We start from the raw sequence: 13,916 nt of genomic DNA, 5'->3' as shown, positions 1-13,916 counted from the left end.
CGTGCTGAAGAAAATGACTGTTTTTAGGGGCTCCGACGGAGGGTTTTGTTGGAGAGCCCCCCCATTTTACTTAATACAGATCGCGGCGGCGTTGTGGGGGGTTTGGGGGGTTGTAACCCCCCACATTTTACTGGAAACTTAACTTTTTCCCTAAAAACAGGGAAAAAGTGAAGTTTTCAGTAAAATGTGGGGGGTTACAACCCCCCAAACCCCCCACAACGCGGCGCAATCTGTATTAAGTAAAGTGGAGGGGTTCCCCCCCACGCCCCCCCCCCGTCGGAGCCCCTAAAAACAGTAATTTTCTTCGGCGCACGCCTCCACACTGCGCTCAATTGTCTGCGCGCGCCTTTGTCCCGGCGCGCTTTTGACCTGACACTGTCCTCAAGCAGACTCGGTCAAATAAATTAATAAGGGGGACCACAACTAGGTACTCTCTATTGTGTGAGTGATACAAAATCACTCTTGTGTTCAGGTGTTACTTTTAGAAATCATATCAACCTATAATGAAACATGTGCTCGGAGACATAGAAACATAGAAAGGTGACGGCAGAAAAGGGCTACAGCCCATCAAGTCTGCCCACTCTACTGACCCACCCCATTAAGTCTGAGTGCTGCTCAACCCACGTAGGGATCCCACGTGGATGTCCCATTTATTCTTAAAGTCGAGCACGCTTGTGGCCTTGATTACCTGCGTCGGAAGTTTGTTCCAGTGATCCACCACTCTTTCTGTGAAGAAATACTTCCTGATGTCACCTCTAAATTTCCCTCCCCTGAGTTTGAGCGGGTGCCCCCTTGTGACCGAGGGTCCCTTGGGAAGGAATATATCGTTTTCTACCTCGACACAACCTGTGACGTACTTAAAAGTCTCAATCATGTCACCCCTTTCCCTGCGCTCCTCTAGAGAGTACATGGAGGCAAAAGCAAGAGGCGAACCCCAAGAATGTCGCCTCACCACCCAATCATCGCATGTTTAATATATTTCAGTTGATATCAAAAAGTATTCAATATGCTGTGTGCCCACAGTCTATCACTTTCTCATATAGTTAGAAGTTTCAAAATAACAAACTTATCTTAAATTGCGGGTTTCGGCATGGCCCGTTTCGATCCTGCGTCAGGGAACCAAATCCTTAATTCAAAATGTTATTTCAAAGGTGGTGTTTCAAAAAGTTCCAAGTCATTTCAAGATATAACCCACAGGTTTCCTTCCCCCACTTTTTGAGACAGCACCACCTTTGATATAACATTTTGGATTAAGGATTTGGTTCCCTGGCGCAGGATCGAAACGGGCCACGTCTGAACCTGCAATTTAAGATAAGTTTGTTATTTTGAAACTTCTAACTTTATGAGAACGTGATATAGACTGTGGGCACACAGCATATTGAATACTTTTTGATATCAACTGAAATATATTAAAATTTCCTGTAATTAATTGTGATATTGAACGTAGAAGAAATAGTCCCTGCTCAAAAGAGCTTACAATCTAGTCATGACAGACAAACTGGACAAGAAGGTGCATCAATAAACTGTGATCAGATGGGGGAATTACAGAGGGAATGACCAATGTCTGACCAATGGTGTCTCCTAAGCCACTAGTCTTGTCTCCTTTGCAGTTTATTGGCTGGATCTGGAATGTCTGACCAATAGGCTGCAGGGGGAGGCGGGAGCAGTAGCTTAGAAGACATTAACCTTCTATCCTGCTTCCCCTGCAATCTATTGACTAGCTAAGGACTGTCTGCTACTACTAATCATTTCTATAGCGCTACTAGACATACAAAGCACTGGACATCAAAACATAGAAGAGACAGTCCCTGCTCAGAAGAGCTTACGATCTAGTCAGGGGAGACAAACTGGACAAGATGCATCAATACACAGTGCTCAGGTGGAGGGGATTACAGAGGGGATGAGAAGACATATTGGGGCTTAGCAGGTGGGTTAGAACAGTGCTAGGTTAGTAGAGGAGCTATCTGGATCAATATAATGGTTGCACATGTGCCCCCTCATTTTAGATACGTGCATGACCAACTTGATGTTCAGAACACAAAGTTGTGCACCCAAGTTATAGAATATATATATAATTGAAGAATTCGATACTAATTGGCTTTAAAAGCCAATCGTTGGTTTTGTTTGGTGTTAATTGGCGCTAAGTGGCATAGACACATAGAAGCAGATAAAAGCCAAATGTCCCATCCAGTCGGTCCATCTGCTGCATCCACCATCTCCTCCTCTGCCTATTGGCTAAGGCTCTTTACACCTGCATTGTGAGGTCGGAGAGCTTTGTGGTTATAGAAACAGAGAAACATGATTGTCGATAAAGGCCAAATGGCCCATCCAGTCTGCCCATCCGCAGCATCCACTCTCCTCGTCTCCCTAAGAGATCCCAGGTGCCTGTCCCACGCTTTCTTGAATTCAGACTCAGTCTCTGTCTCAACCACCTCTACCAGGTGAGTATTCCACACATCTAAAAAGGTAATTCCTTAGATTACTCCTGAGCCTATCACCTCTTAACATCATGCTATGCCCTCTCATTCTGGAGCTTCCACATAGATATTTAAATGTCTCTATCATATCTTTCCTAAAAAATATACAGTACATTTTGAGATCTTTATCTATTTATTCTTTATTCATTTTACATCTTACAACAAGTGTATCATAAAATAACCTTTGAACTTATACAATATCACTTGATTCTCTATCTTTAAATCTGTCGCCATACACCATTTGATGAAGACCGCCGACCATTTTCCTTGGACTGACTCAATCCTATTTATATCTTTTTAAAGGTGCAGTCTCTAGAATTGTATACAGTATTCTAAATGGGGTCTCACCAGAGTTTATACAGGGGCATCAGTACCTCACTGGCCATTGCTCTCCCTATGCACCCTAGCATCCTCTTAGCTTTCGCCATTGCCTTTTCAACCTGTTTGGCCACCTTTAGATCGTCACATGCTATTCATCCCAAGTTCTACTCCTCTTTTGAGCACAAAAGTTCTTCACCTCCTAAACCAGGGATCTCAAAGTCCCTCCTTGAGGGCCGCAATCCATTTGGGTTTTCAGGATTTCCCCAATGAATTTGCATTGAAAGCAGTGCATGCACATAGATTCATTGGGGAAATCCTGAAACCTGACTGGATTGCGGCCCTCAAGGAGGGACTTTGAGACCCCTGCCCTAAACTGTACCATTCCCTCAGGTTTTTGCAACCCAAATGCATGACTTTGCATTTCTTAGCATTAAATCTTATCTGCCAAATTTCAGATCATTCTTCAAGCTTCGCTAGGTCCTTCCTCATGTTATTCACACCACCAGGGATGTCTACCTTATTGTAGATTTTTGTATCATCTGCAAAGAAGCAAATCTTACCTGACAGCCCTTCAGCAATATTGCTTGCAAAAATGTTAAAAAGAAAATCCCCAAGAACCGAAGCATTGAGGCACACCACTGGCAACATCCCTTTCTTCTGAGAGATCTCCATTGACCACTACCCTCTGTCGCTTTCCACTCAACTGGTTCCTGACCCAGTCCGTCACTTTGGGGTCCATCCTGACGTTTGTGTGGAACACTGTCAAAGGCTTTGCCTTAAATCTAAATACACCACATCTAGCGCACTCCCTCTATCCAATTCTCTGGTTACCCAGTCAAAGAATGAGGTCAGTTATATATATAATTGAAGAATTAGATACTAATTGGCTTTAAAACAAGGCCCAGGGAGAGTTTACAAGGGGGAGGGAAGCAGAGCTGATGGGCAGCCTGAGAAGAAGAATGAGTTTTCTTTTGGGGGAAGAGGCTGGCTCGGAAAGAGGACGGGCATCTCTGGGGCTATGGATTCATTTTCTGCCGAAAATGCACAGTCATTTTCTGCTGAAACCTAAACCCGGATTTTGGGTTGGTTCCGGTACCAGATCCAAAATGGAAACTGAAATTCGGACAGCCTCTTTGTGCCTCTGTCCTCTTTCACGCTTGCTAAGTGCCAGGCCTCTTTTAAGGGGAAGGGAAGGGACTTTGGAGTTAGCTCACACTATTTTCAGTTGCAGCTCAAAGAGAGTTAGCAGGGTGTCAGCATGTGCAGCCAGAATTCCTTCCCTAGGTCTGGCCCTGCTTTCCCCTAAATGGGTTTTCCTGGTAAGGAGAGGGAAGCCTCTGTAATGCGATGCTAATACTAGCTAAAATGCTGACAGAAAAATGTAAAACCAGTGAGGAACCTCGACCCTGAGTGAAGCATGGTCATATTGAGAGAGGTGATCTTTACGATGATTTAAAGCGCAGATAAGTCACTTTGCAGTGCTATATTATAAATAAGGAATGAAACTGAGTAAATACAGAAAAAAATTGGAAAAATTACTCTAATCTTAATTATACCTTTTGGTGGAACTCATTATGCCATATTTATAAGATGGAAAGAGCTATTGCTACGCAGAGAGGGACTTACAATAATTTCATAAAGATCTGGGGGCCAATGGAAAAATATTGTAATGAGTAGACATCATTTTTTTTTTTTTAATGCCAGAACACAGTACAGGGGTTCAAGGAAGGTTTAGATAGGTTCCTAAAGGTTAAGGGGATTGAGGGGTACAGATAGGAGTAGAGGTAGGTTATAAAAATGGTCAGGAACTACTTCACAGGTCATAGACCTGATGGGCCGCCGCGGGAGCGGACCGCTGGGCGCGATGGACCTCTGGTCTGACCCAGTGGAGCCAACTTCTTATGTTCTTATGTTCTTAATGGGAAATTATATTTACACATTGGGGGATGAGGTAGGGTATATTTAATATTGAATTTTTGCTATAATTACTTTAAGAGTGGGTGGGAGGGGATTGATGTTTTTGTTTCAAACGATTGTGAAGAATTTCAAGTGTTATATTGGAAGTGTTATATATGTGTGGTATTTGTACATTTGATGTATGTTTTACAATGATTAAAGAATTTTAGGTTGCTTTGAGAGAGGTGGGTGGGAGGGGGTATATATTATTGTTCTAGATCATATGATATAGATTTTCAAGTGTTATATTGTAATTGTAATGGATGTACAGTGGTACCTCGGTTTACGAGTGCACCGGTTTGCGAGTGTTTTTCAAGACGAGCAAAACATTTGCAAAATCGGTGCCTCGGAAACCGAGCATGGCTTGATTTATGAGCACCCCCCCCCGCAATCCGGCACCCCCGCCCTGTGATCCAGCACCCCCCCTGCCTCGAACCGGCACCCCCCTGCCACGATCCGACCCCCCCGACACGATTGGGCACCCCCCCTGCCACGATCTGACCCCCCCGACACAATTGGGCACCCCCCCCGCCGCTTCTTACCCTCATCTGGGCACTCTTGAAGATTGGCCTTCTCCTCTGCTGGGCCTTGAGCTCAGGCCTGCAAGTTCACGTTCTGAACGTGAACTCGCAGGCCTTGAGCATGCTCAGATGCTCAAGGCCCAGCAGAGGAGGAAGCTGATTTTCAAGAGTGCCCAGATGAGGGTAAGAAGCGGCGGGGGGGGGGTGCCCAGTTGTGTCGGGGGGGGGGGGTCGGATCGTGGCGGGGGGGGGCCCAATCATGGCGGGGGGGGGGGTCGGATCGTGGCAGGGGGGTGCCGGTTCGAGGCAGGGGGGGTGCCGGATCGCAGGGGGGGTGTGCCTTATCGTGGGGGGGGCTTTGAGGGGAGCAATGCCGGTTCTTGGGGTGGGGGAACGCATCAAAGCGAGTTTCCATTATTTCCTATGGGGAAACTTGCTTTGATAAACGAGCATTTTGGATTACGAGCATGCTCCTGGAACGGATTATGCTCGTAATCCAAGGTACCACTGTATTTATGTACACTTGTTTATGATTTATAATGAATAAAGAATTAAAAAAGAAAAAGACTATGGGAAAGCCAAATGGGATCCTTTGAAGATGCCGGCTATACTACTGAGTTTACAAAACATAACATATAACATAACTTTATTCTTCTATACCGCCATAATCAGACGATTTCTAGGCGGTTCACACCGAAGAGAGCTGGACGATCAGCGAATTAAAATATACAATATACAAAATGCAATATCATTTGTATATTGTAAATGATGCAATATACAAATGATAATATACAAGATATTACTCAAGAATAGACATAATAAAATGAGTAGATTGAGTGTAACTTCTGTTTAGGAGATAAATAAAGGTGCCGTAGGTCAGCCTAGCTCCAATGATGTAACATACATAGTAGATGACGGCAGATAAAGACCCGAATGGTCCATCCAGTCTGCCCAACCTGATTCAATTTAAATTTTTTCTCTTATGTACTTACCTAACCAAGACTGCTGTTTACTTGCTTGATACATGAGAGTCCTATCCAAAGACTCACCCCTCACTGAGGATCCATTACATAGAAGAATATTGATTTAAGTTGCTAATTAGGTGGCTTTTCCTTTCAGCGGGACTGGCATTTGTGTTAAATCTGCCGAATCACCTTATTTTGGGGGATGGGGCAGTTTTAAAATAAAGATTTTGGTCGGCAGAGTCTTATGCTATGATACCTGTAGTTGTTGACTGGTGTTTGTCTCTTCCATTATTTATTCAGTTTTCTATACCGTTCTCCCAGAGAATTTATTCAGGTACTCAAGCATTTCCCCCTGTCTATGGTAGCAGGCTCACACTCTATCTAATGTACCTGGGGGCAATGGGGGGATTAAGTGACTTGCCCAGGGTCACAAGGAGCAGCGTGAGTTTGAACCCATAACCTCAGGGTGCTGAGGCTGGAGCTTTAACCACTGCTCCAGACTCTCCCCTCCTTTACTTTCTCATTTCTGATCAGGAACAAAGTAACAAGCATTGCTGTGTAATCTGTTTTGTTTACAGATGTATGAATACATGAATCCCTTACGTCCTTATGATCCGATGGATACGCTTGGGCAGTTCCTGAGACATGATGGACATGTTTTGCGGTTTTACGGCGTATGGGATGACAGAGAGTCCCTCTTCGGAGATTTGAGAGAGCTGATTTTACACTATTACCTGGCTGATGATACTATAGAAGTCCTAGAAGCCATCAGGTCTAATTCTGGTCGAGATAGCGCTCCAGTGCTTATTCACCGGATGAAACTACCCAAGGTGAACGATGACGGATGCGACCCTAGCTGCTTCAGCAGGGTCAGCCCTGGCTCTGGGCAAACTAGGCATCCACTTTGGGTCGCAGCATTTGGGGAGGGCATAGCAGGTGAACAGCAGCTCCTGTCCCCTTCCCCCATATCCAGTATTTTCACCTTATGCCCTGCTGCCACCGCCTGAGCCATTCCCTGGCCCAAGGTGCAAGTAGATGCAGTTCTAGAGCAGACTTGTGTGTCAGCTCTGAATTTACTTGCAACCTGGATCGAGAAACATGTAAGGCAGTGGGGGGGGGACATGTTGGATATGGAACAGAACGAAAAGAAGCTGAATATGGGATGGGTAGAGAGGGGAAAGGGACGTGCTGGCTATCTGGGGGCAGGGGATAGAGAGGGGAAGTGGGGTAATGGCTAGTTGAGGGAGAGGAAGGTAAGAGGAGATGCTAAACTATGGGGGGGATTAGGGAAATGCGTGACAAAGGCGCGCACAGACAATTGAGCACAGTGCGGAGGTGTGCGCCGCAGAAAATTACAGTTTTTACGGGGGGGACGTGGGGGGGAACCCCCCCACTTTACTTAATAGACATCGCGCCGTGTTGTGGGGGCGTTGTGGGGGGTTGCAACCTCTCCCATTTTACTGAAAACTTCACTTTTTCTCTGTTTTTAAGGAAAAAGTTAAGTTTACAGTAAAATGTGGAGGGTTACAACCCCCCAAACCCCCCACAACGCCGGTGCGATCTCTATTAAGTAAACTGGGGGGGCTCCCCAACAAAACCCCCCATCGGAGCCCCTAAAAACTGTAATTTTCTTCAGCACGCGCCTCCATCTTGCGCTCAGTTGTCGGCGCGCACCTTTGTCTTTCGCGGGGTTGTCTATGAACCTGGAGTATAGGGAGGTAGGGGACACACGGCTGAAGGTTTGCTAAGAGGGTCAAGGTATCTTTGTGCTTCGGGTGGTATTAGCCACAATACCAGCTTCCATTTCCCCTGTAAAACAATTTTGGAAGGGAAGAGGCATTTCCTCTTCTCAAAGTATTGTGTGGGGGGTAATAATTTGGAAAAGATGGGAGGGTTTTAGGCTATGAAGAATGCTAAGTGCTTATCACCACCTTCAACTGCTCAATTCAATTTCTCATATGCAATTGTTGTCTCATTTCTGCTTCTGAGTAGAGAGTGACATTTATTGATTTCATTTTAGTATTTTAGTATGGCACTTCTAGGCATTTTTCCCTATCTTGTCTCAGTGAGCTCACACTCTTATCTAATGTACCTGGGGCAATCAGGGATTGGGTGATTTGCTGTACCACACACTCCCACTTAGAAGTAGAGAATTACAGGGTGACAAATTTGTCCCTGTCCCCGAAGGATCTCGATATTCCCGTCCCAATCTCGCGTGTTCTGATCCTGTCCCATTCCTGCTCTGCCAAGCCTCAAACACTTATGATTTTAAAGTGTTGGAGGTTTGTTCAGATAAGGACAGAGTTTGCAGGAATGGGGGAGGGACAGGAACAGAACTCGCGGGATGGGAAATTGATATCAAACGAAATGTCAAACGAAAAAAACTCTATGACAACTTAATAGCCTCCAAAGCACAGCTAAGTTGGACAAACAACTCCCCACTCTGTTATCTTCATCCACAGATTACAAAACCTTCAAGAAAGAAATTAAAACCAGACTCTTCAAAAAACACGTTAAACCTATCCAGCACAATAATCCCAACCCAACATCCAACACTCTATAAACCCTTAGTACTCTCTCATTTTTTTTCTAATTACCAAACATTATCTAAACCCCATAATTATCCCTTAAAATTTTATCTCATCGTTTATTCTATTACTTCAAAGTTGAAATGTAATTCTTGTTTTTAGTTTGGATGTAATCCGCCTTGAACCGCAAGGTAATGGCGGAATAGAAATCACTAAAGTAATGTAATGTAATATTCCATGGGGACGAAGACAAATTTGTCACCATGTCATTCTCTTTGGCTAAGTACAGAAAAGGAATAGTTCACCAGATTTATTAGCAGCCAGGTTCCATGGGAATTAACTGACAGTAGCAAATTCTAGGGACACTATCCCTATGTTGTTTTTATTGCTAGGCGGGTGGCAGATGTGAATTGTTGGGGAACTGAGCAGACTTTGGGCTAGATTCACAAAGCAAACCAATCGTGTACCGATCGGTTTGTGATCCATTTGCAACCCGATTTCCCTCCGGCCCAATTCACTAACCTCTCCTGCGATCCGCTTCCGTTCCTCGCATGCAAATGAGGGGATCGGCATGCAAAGTAGGCAGAGACCCAATTCACAAAACAAATTTTGGACACTGATTGGGCTGGCCGATCAAGAGAAGAAGCGACTGCTGGGGACCAGTCGCACACTTCTCTGCCGACTCTCTTGCTCCAATGCCGCCCTGCACTCTTCTCCGATCTTCCAGCCATGCTTGATCTTAGCTGTCAGTTCTTGGGGGGGGGGGGTTTCTGCAAGCAACAAAATGGAAGCCTGTCCAGTCCCCATCTTCCAGCCCTGCTTTCTCCCCCATGCCCTCTCTGCTCCGAGCCCTGGATCTCTGCCGCCTTCCCTGCAGTGCGAGCCCACGGGTTTAAAGCGGGTCTGTATGTCGCAGAGCAGCCCCACTTTAAACCCGCGGGCTTGCACTGCAGGAAAGGCAGCAGAGAGCAGGGCATGACCAGCTGACAGTGTCGGCAAAAGGGAAGAGGCTGCTGCCGCCGGCGGGGATAGCCCTTCCCTGGGAGAGCAGGAGAGTCGGGGTCCGAAAAAAAAAAAAAAAAGCCGGACGCAAAACGCATGCGCAGACCATCTTCAGGGAAAACAGATGGTCTGCGCTTGCATCAGGATCGCACACTAGCAATCCGTGTGGGCAGAGGGGGGGGGGGAGTTGTTCCTCCGATTGCCCTCATTTCAATATTTGGCTGTTGTGAATTGGTCGGGCCTGATGGAATCATAGAAACATAGAAATAGACGGCAAATAAGGGCCACGGCCCATCAAGTCTGCCCACTCCAGTGACCCTCCCTATCTATCTTTGCAGATAGATCCCACATGTCTATCCCATCTGGCCTTAAAATCTGGCACACTGCTGGCCTCAATAACCTGAAGTGGAAGACTATTCCAGCGATCAACCACCCTTTCAGTGAAGAAGAACTTCCTAGTGTCACTGTGCAGTTTCCCGCCCCTGATTTTCCGAAATAAATTTTCATTAGTTTTGAAAATATAAAATACAAAAGAAAACACCAACATATCATCAGAAAGCACACAAAGCCAAATGTCATAGCTTCTCATCTAAACAAATATCCTTTAGCTAAATACAGCAGACATATTATTCATCATATGGTAAAACAATCCAAACCTCAATATATCCCCCCCACCCCCCCCCACCCCTACCCCCTTCCCACCTAATCCAATACCAGGCTCATGTGGAGTGAGGAAGACCTCCAAGCAACATAACCAGACCATACAGTCCTATAAGGCTCCATGCGCATCCGCCGCATGGCAGTCAATTTACACATCAACTGAATCGTATCCAAACGATTAAGCAAGTATTCTCGCTCAGGAACCTTAGCGGAACGCCAACAACCCGCTAAAGCCACCCTTGCTAAGGTGATCACAAAAACAGCCAAACGATGTTCCCGGGAAGAAAACCCCGGAAAAGGCAAATTGAGTAAGCAACACTCCAGCAACAACGGAATATGCTTCCCTACAATTTGAACCAATATTTGCCCCACCATATTCCAATAGTCCCGAATCTTAGGGCAGGACCACCAAATATGCCTAAAAGAACCTACCTGACCACAACCCCTCCAACAGAGATCTGAAAGAGTGACCCCAAAAGAGACTAATTTTACTGGTGTCAGATACCAACGATAGTAAAGTTTATACCCATTTTCCAAAAGTAAAGAAGTGAGAGGCAAAGAAAAAAGACTCCGATAGCAAAAACCCCACTCCTTATCATCCAAAACTCTTCCAATTTCCCTCTCCCAAATAGAACGATAACTATCCTCCGGGTCCTCCCTCAATAATAGAGCCCGATATAAATAAGAAATCCCTCCCCTCCCAATCCCTTTCTGCAAAGCCACTTCTAATTTTGTGTCCCCCAAAAGCAAGTCCCAATATGCCTGTTTATATAGAAAGGTGCTCAATTGCGCGTACGGTAACACATCAGTGTGACTAAGCCCATACTCATCCTGTAGTTGTGCAAAAGGAAGCAAAGCTCCATCCTGCCAAATTTGACCAACAGTACGCAATCCTGCTCGAACCCACCTATGCCGAATAGGGTCCACACCCCCTGGAACAAAACCCTCCAGTAGACTTATGGGAGACAAGGAAAAATGTCTACGCTCCGGAAACATCTTTCGTCTTAACTGATACCAAGTATTTAAAATTACTCTCAAAAAAGGATTGTCTATTTTCAAATGTGCCCTTAAGATGGAAATTGGAGCCCACGGAAGCCTCCACAGCGATATATCAGGCAAACAAGCCTGTTCCAAATACATCCAAAGACGGTCTTCATAGCCAATCCATGCAGCCACTGCTTGTAATAAAGCCGCTTGATAGTAAAGGCGGAAATTAGGGACTCCCATCCCTCCCTGCTGTTTACGCTGATATAAAAGGGCTCTCCGTACCCGTGGAGGTTTACGTTTCCAAATGTAAGCAAACACTTTACGATTCAATAAGCGAAAATACCCCATCGGTATCTCAATTGGTAAAGCCATAAACAAAAATAAAAGCTTCGGAAGCAACATCATCTTAACAGCTGCTATACAACCCATCCACCCAATAGTCATACCTTCCCATTTATCCAAATCTTGAAAGAGTCGTTGCTGCAATGGAGGGAAATTAACCGCAAATAACGAATCTGGGCTAGCTGTCAATTGCACTCCCAAATATTTAAGAGATTTCTTCGCCCAACGAAAAGCATATTGATCCTGAAGCAACTGAACCTGAACAGATGAGAGATTAACATTAAGAATTTCAGACTTATCCATATTTACCCGAAATCCAGAAACCCGCCCATAATCATCCAAAGCCTGAATCAAATACGGTAAGGAATCCATAGGATTCCGCAAAAACAAAAGAACATCATCTGCAAACAGCAAAATCTTATAAGACTGGTTATCCACTACCAACCCCTGAATATGGCCATGCTGCCGTATCAAACATGCAAAAGGTTCCATTGCCAAAGCAAACAGCAAGGGTGATAAAGGGCAACCCTGCCTTGTTCCCCGACCCAATTCTATAGGGTCCGTGAAAAACCCATTGATCCCGCCCCTGATTTTCCACGAATGCCCCCTTGTTGCCGCGAGACCCTTGAAGAAAAAGATGTCTTCTTCCACCTCGATGCGGCCCGTGAGATACTTGAATGTCTCGATCATATCTCCCCTCTCTCTACGTTCCTCGAGTGAGTAGAGCTGCAATTTCCCTAACCGCTCCTCGTACGGGAGCTCTTTGAGTCCCGAGATCATCCTGGTGGCCATTCTCTGGACCGATTCCAGTCTCAGCACATCCTTGCGGTAATGTGGCCTCCAGAATTGCACACAGTACTCCAGGTGCGGTCTCACCATGGATCTATAAAGTGGCATAATGACTTCAGGTTTACGGCTGACGAAACTCCTGCGTATGCAACCTATGATTTGCCTTGCTTTGGATGAAGCTTGCTCCACTTGGTTTGCAGACTTCATGTCTTCCCTGACAATCACCCCCAAGTCTCTTTCTGCTTCAGTTCTTGTCAGAAGCTCGCCATTTAGGGTGTAAATCTTGCATGGATTTTGGCTTCCCAGGTGCATGACTTTGCATTTTTTGGCATCGGACCCGGATCGGACCCGGAAATCAGATTAGTGAATCTAGCCCTTTGTGCACATGATGCCTTCTCACGGTTTTTTTCCCTGTGCTTGTTTGTGTGGTTGTGCCTTCATTTGCATCTGTTTAACATGTATTTACTTGGTTTGGCTAATAAACTTCCCCTTTTTTTTTATCACCGGCCGCGGTGGTATGAGCTCCGACGCTCATAGAAGTCCTATGAGTGTTAGAGATAATATCACAGCGACTGGCGATAAAAAAGCCTAACACAGTTTCATAAAAGGGGCCCAAAGATATTTACAAAAAAATGTTTTAAAAAGAATTTAAAGGAGGGGTGCCCCCACTTTTTGGGCTTGCGAGCTACTTTTAAAATGACCAAGTCAAAATGATCTACCAACAATAACATTTTAAAAACACAAAGCACGCTGTGCGCAGAGAAAATGTTAATTATCATTTGTATTTGGCGTTTTTTTTCAGAGGTCAAGGCAGATGACTTTATGCAATGTCACCTCAGGAACAACTATACAAAAATAGACAAATATTCCCCCTCCCTTTTTACTAAACCGCGATAGCGGTTTTTAGCGCAGGGAGCTGCGCTGAATGCCCCATGCTGCTCTCGACGCTCATAGGCTCCCTGCGCTAAAAAACGCTATTGCGGTTTAGTAAAAGGGGGCCATAGTGCAAAATATAGACAGCAGATATAAATTCTCAAAACGGACACATTTTGATCACTAAGTTGAAAATAAAATCATTTTTCCTACCTTTTTGTCTGGTGATTTCATGAGTCTCTGGTTGCACTTCCTTCTTTTGACTGTAAATCCAGTATTTCTTTCTTTCTGCCCCCCCCCCCCTTTCTTTCTGTCTCTCTCCCCCTGCCCCCTCTTTATTACTGTCATTCTATCTCCCCCTACCTTTCTTTCTCTTTCCCCCGTGCCTACCTGTCTTTCTTTCTCTCTCCCCCTGCCCCCCAAGCCATCGTGCCGATTTCTCCACTTCCCCAAATCTTTCTCTCTCCCTGCCCCCCCCCTCTTCAAGCCGCCACG

General features: G+C 45.3%; 1 protein-coding gene across 1 annotated transcript in view; it reads left to right on the top strand.

Moving 5' to 3' along the window:
* EFHC2 (EF-hand domain containing 2) overlaps positions 1-13,916 on the top strand; it is a 141,113-nt gene that overhangs the window by 41,160 nt on the left and 86,037 nt on the right. Inside the window, exon 5 of the mRNA XM_033949229.1 lies at positions 6,819-7,070. Coding sequence (XP_033805120.1) covers positions 6,819-7,070 — 252 coding nt within the window. The remainder of the gene's footprint in view (positions 1-6,818; positions 7,071-13,916) is intronic.

Source organism: Geotrypetes seraphini, chromosome 6 (genome assembly GCF_902459505.1).
Source record: "Geotrypetes seraphini chromosome 6, aGeoSer1.1, whole genome shotgun sequence".
Classification (NCBI taxonomy): domain Eukaryota; kingdom Metazoa; phylum Chordata; class Amphibia; order Gymnophiona; family Dermophiidae; genus Geotrypetes; species Geotrypetes seraphini.
The sequence above is the reverse complement of the archived record's forward strand: the minus strand, read 5'-3'. Positions and strand labels throughout refer to the sequence as shown.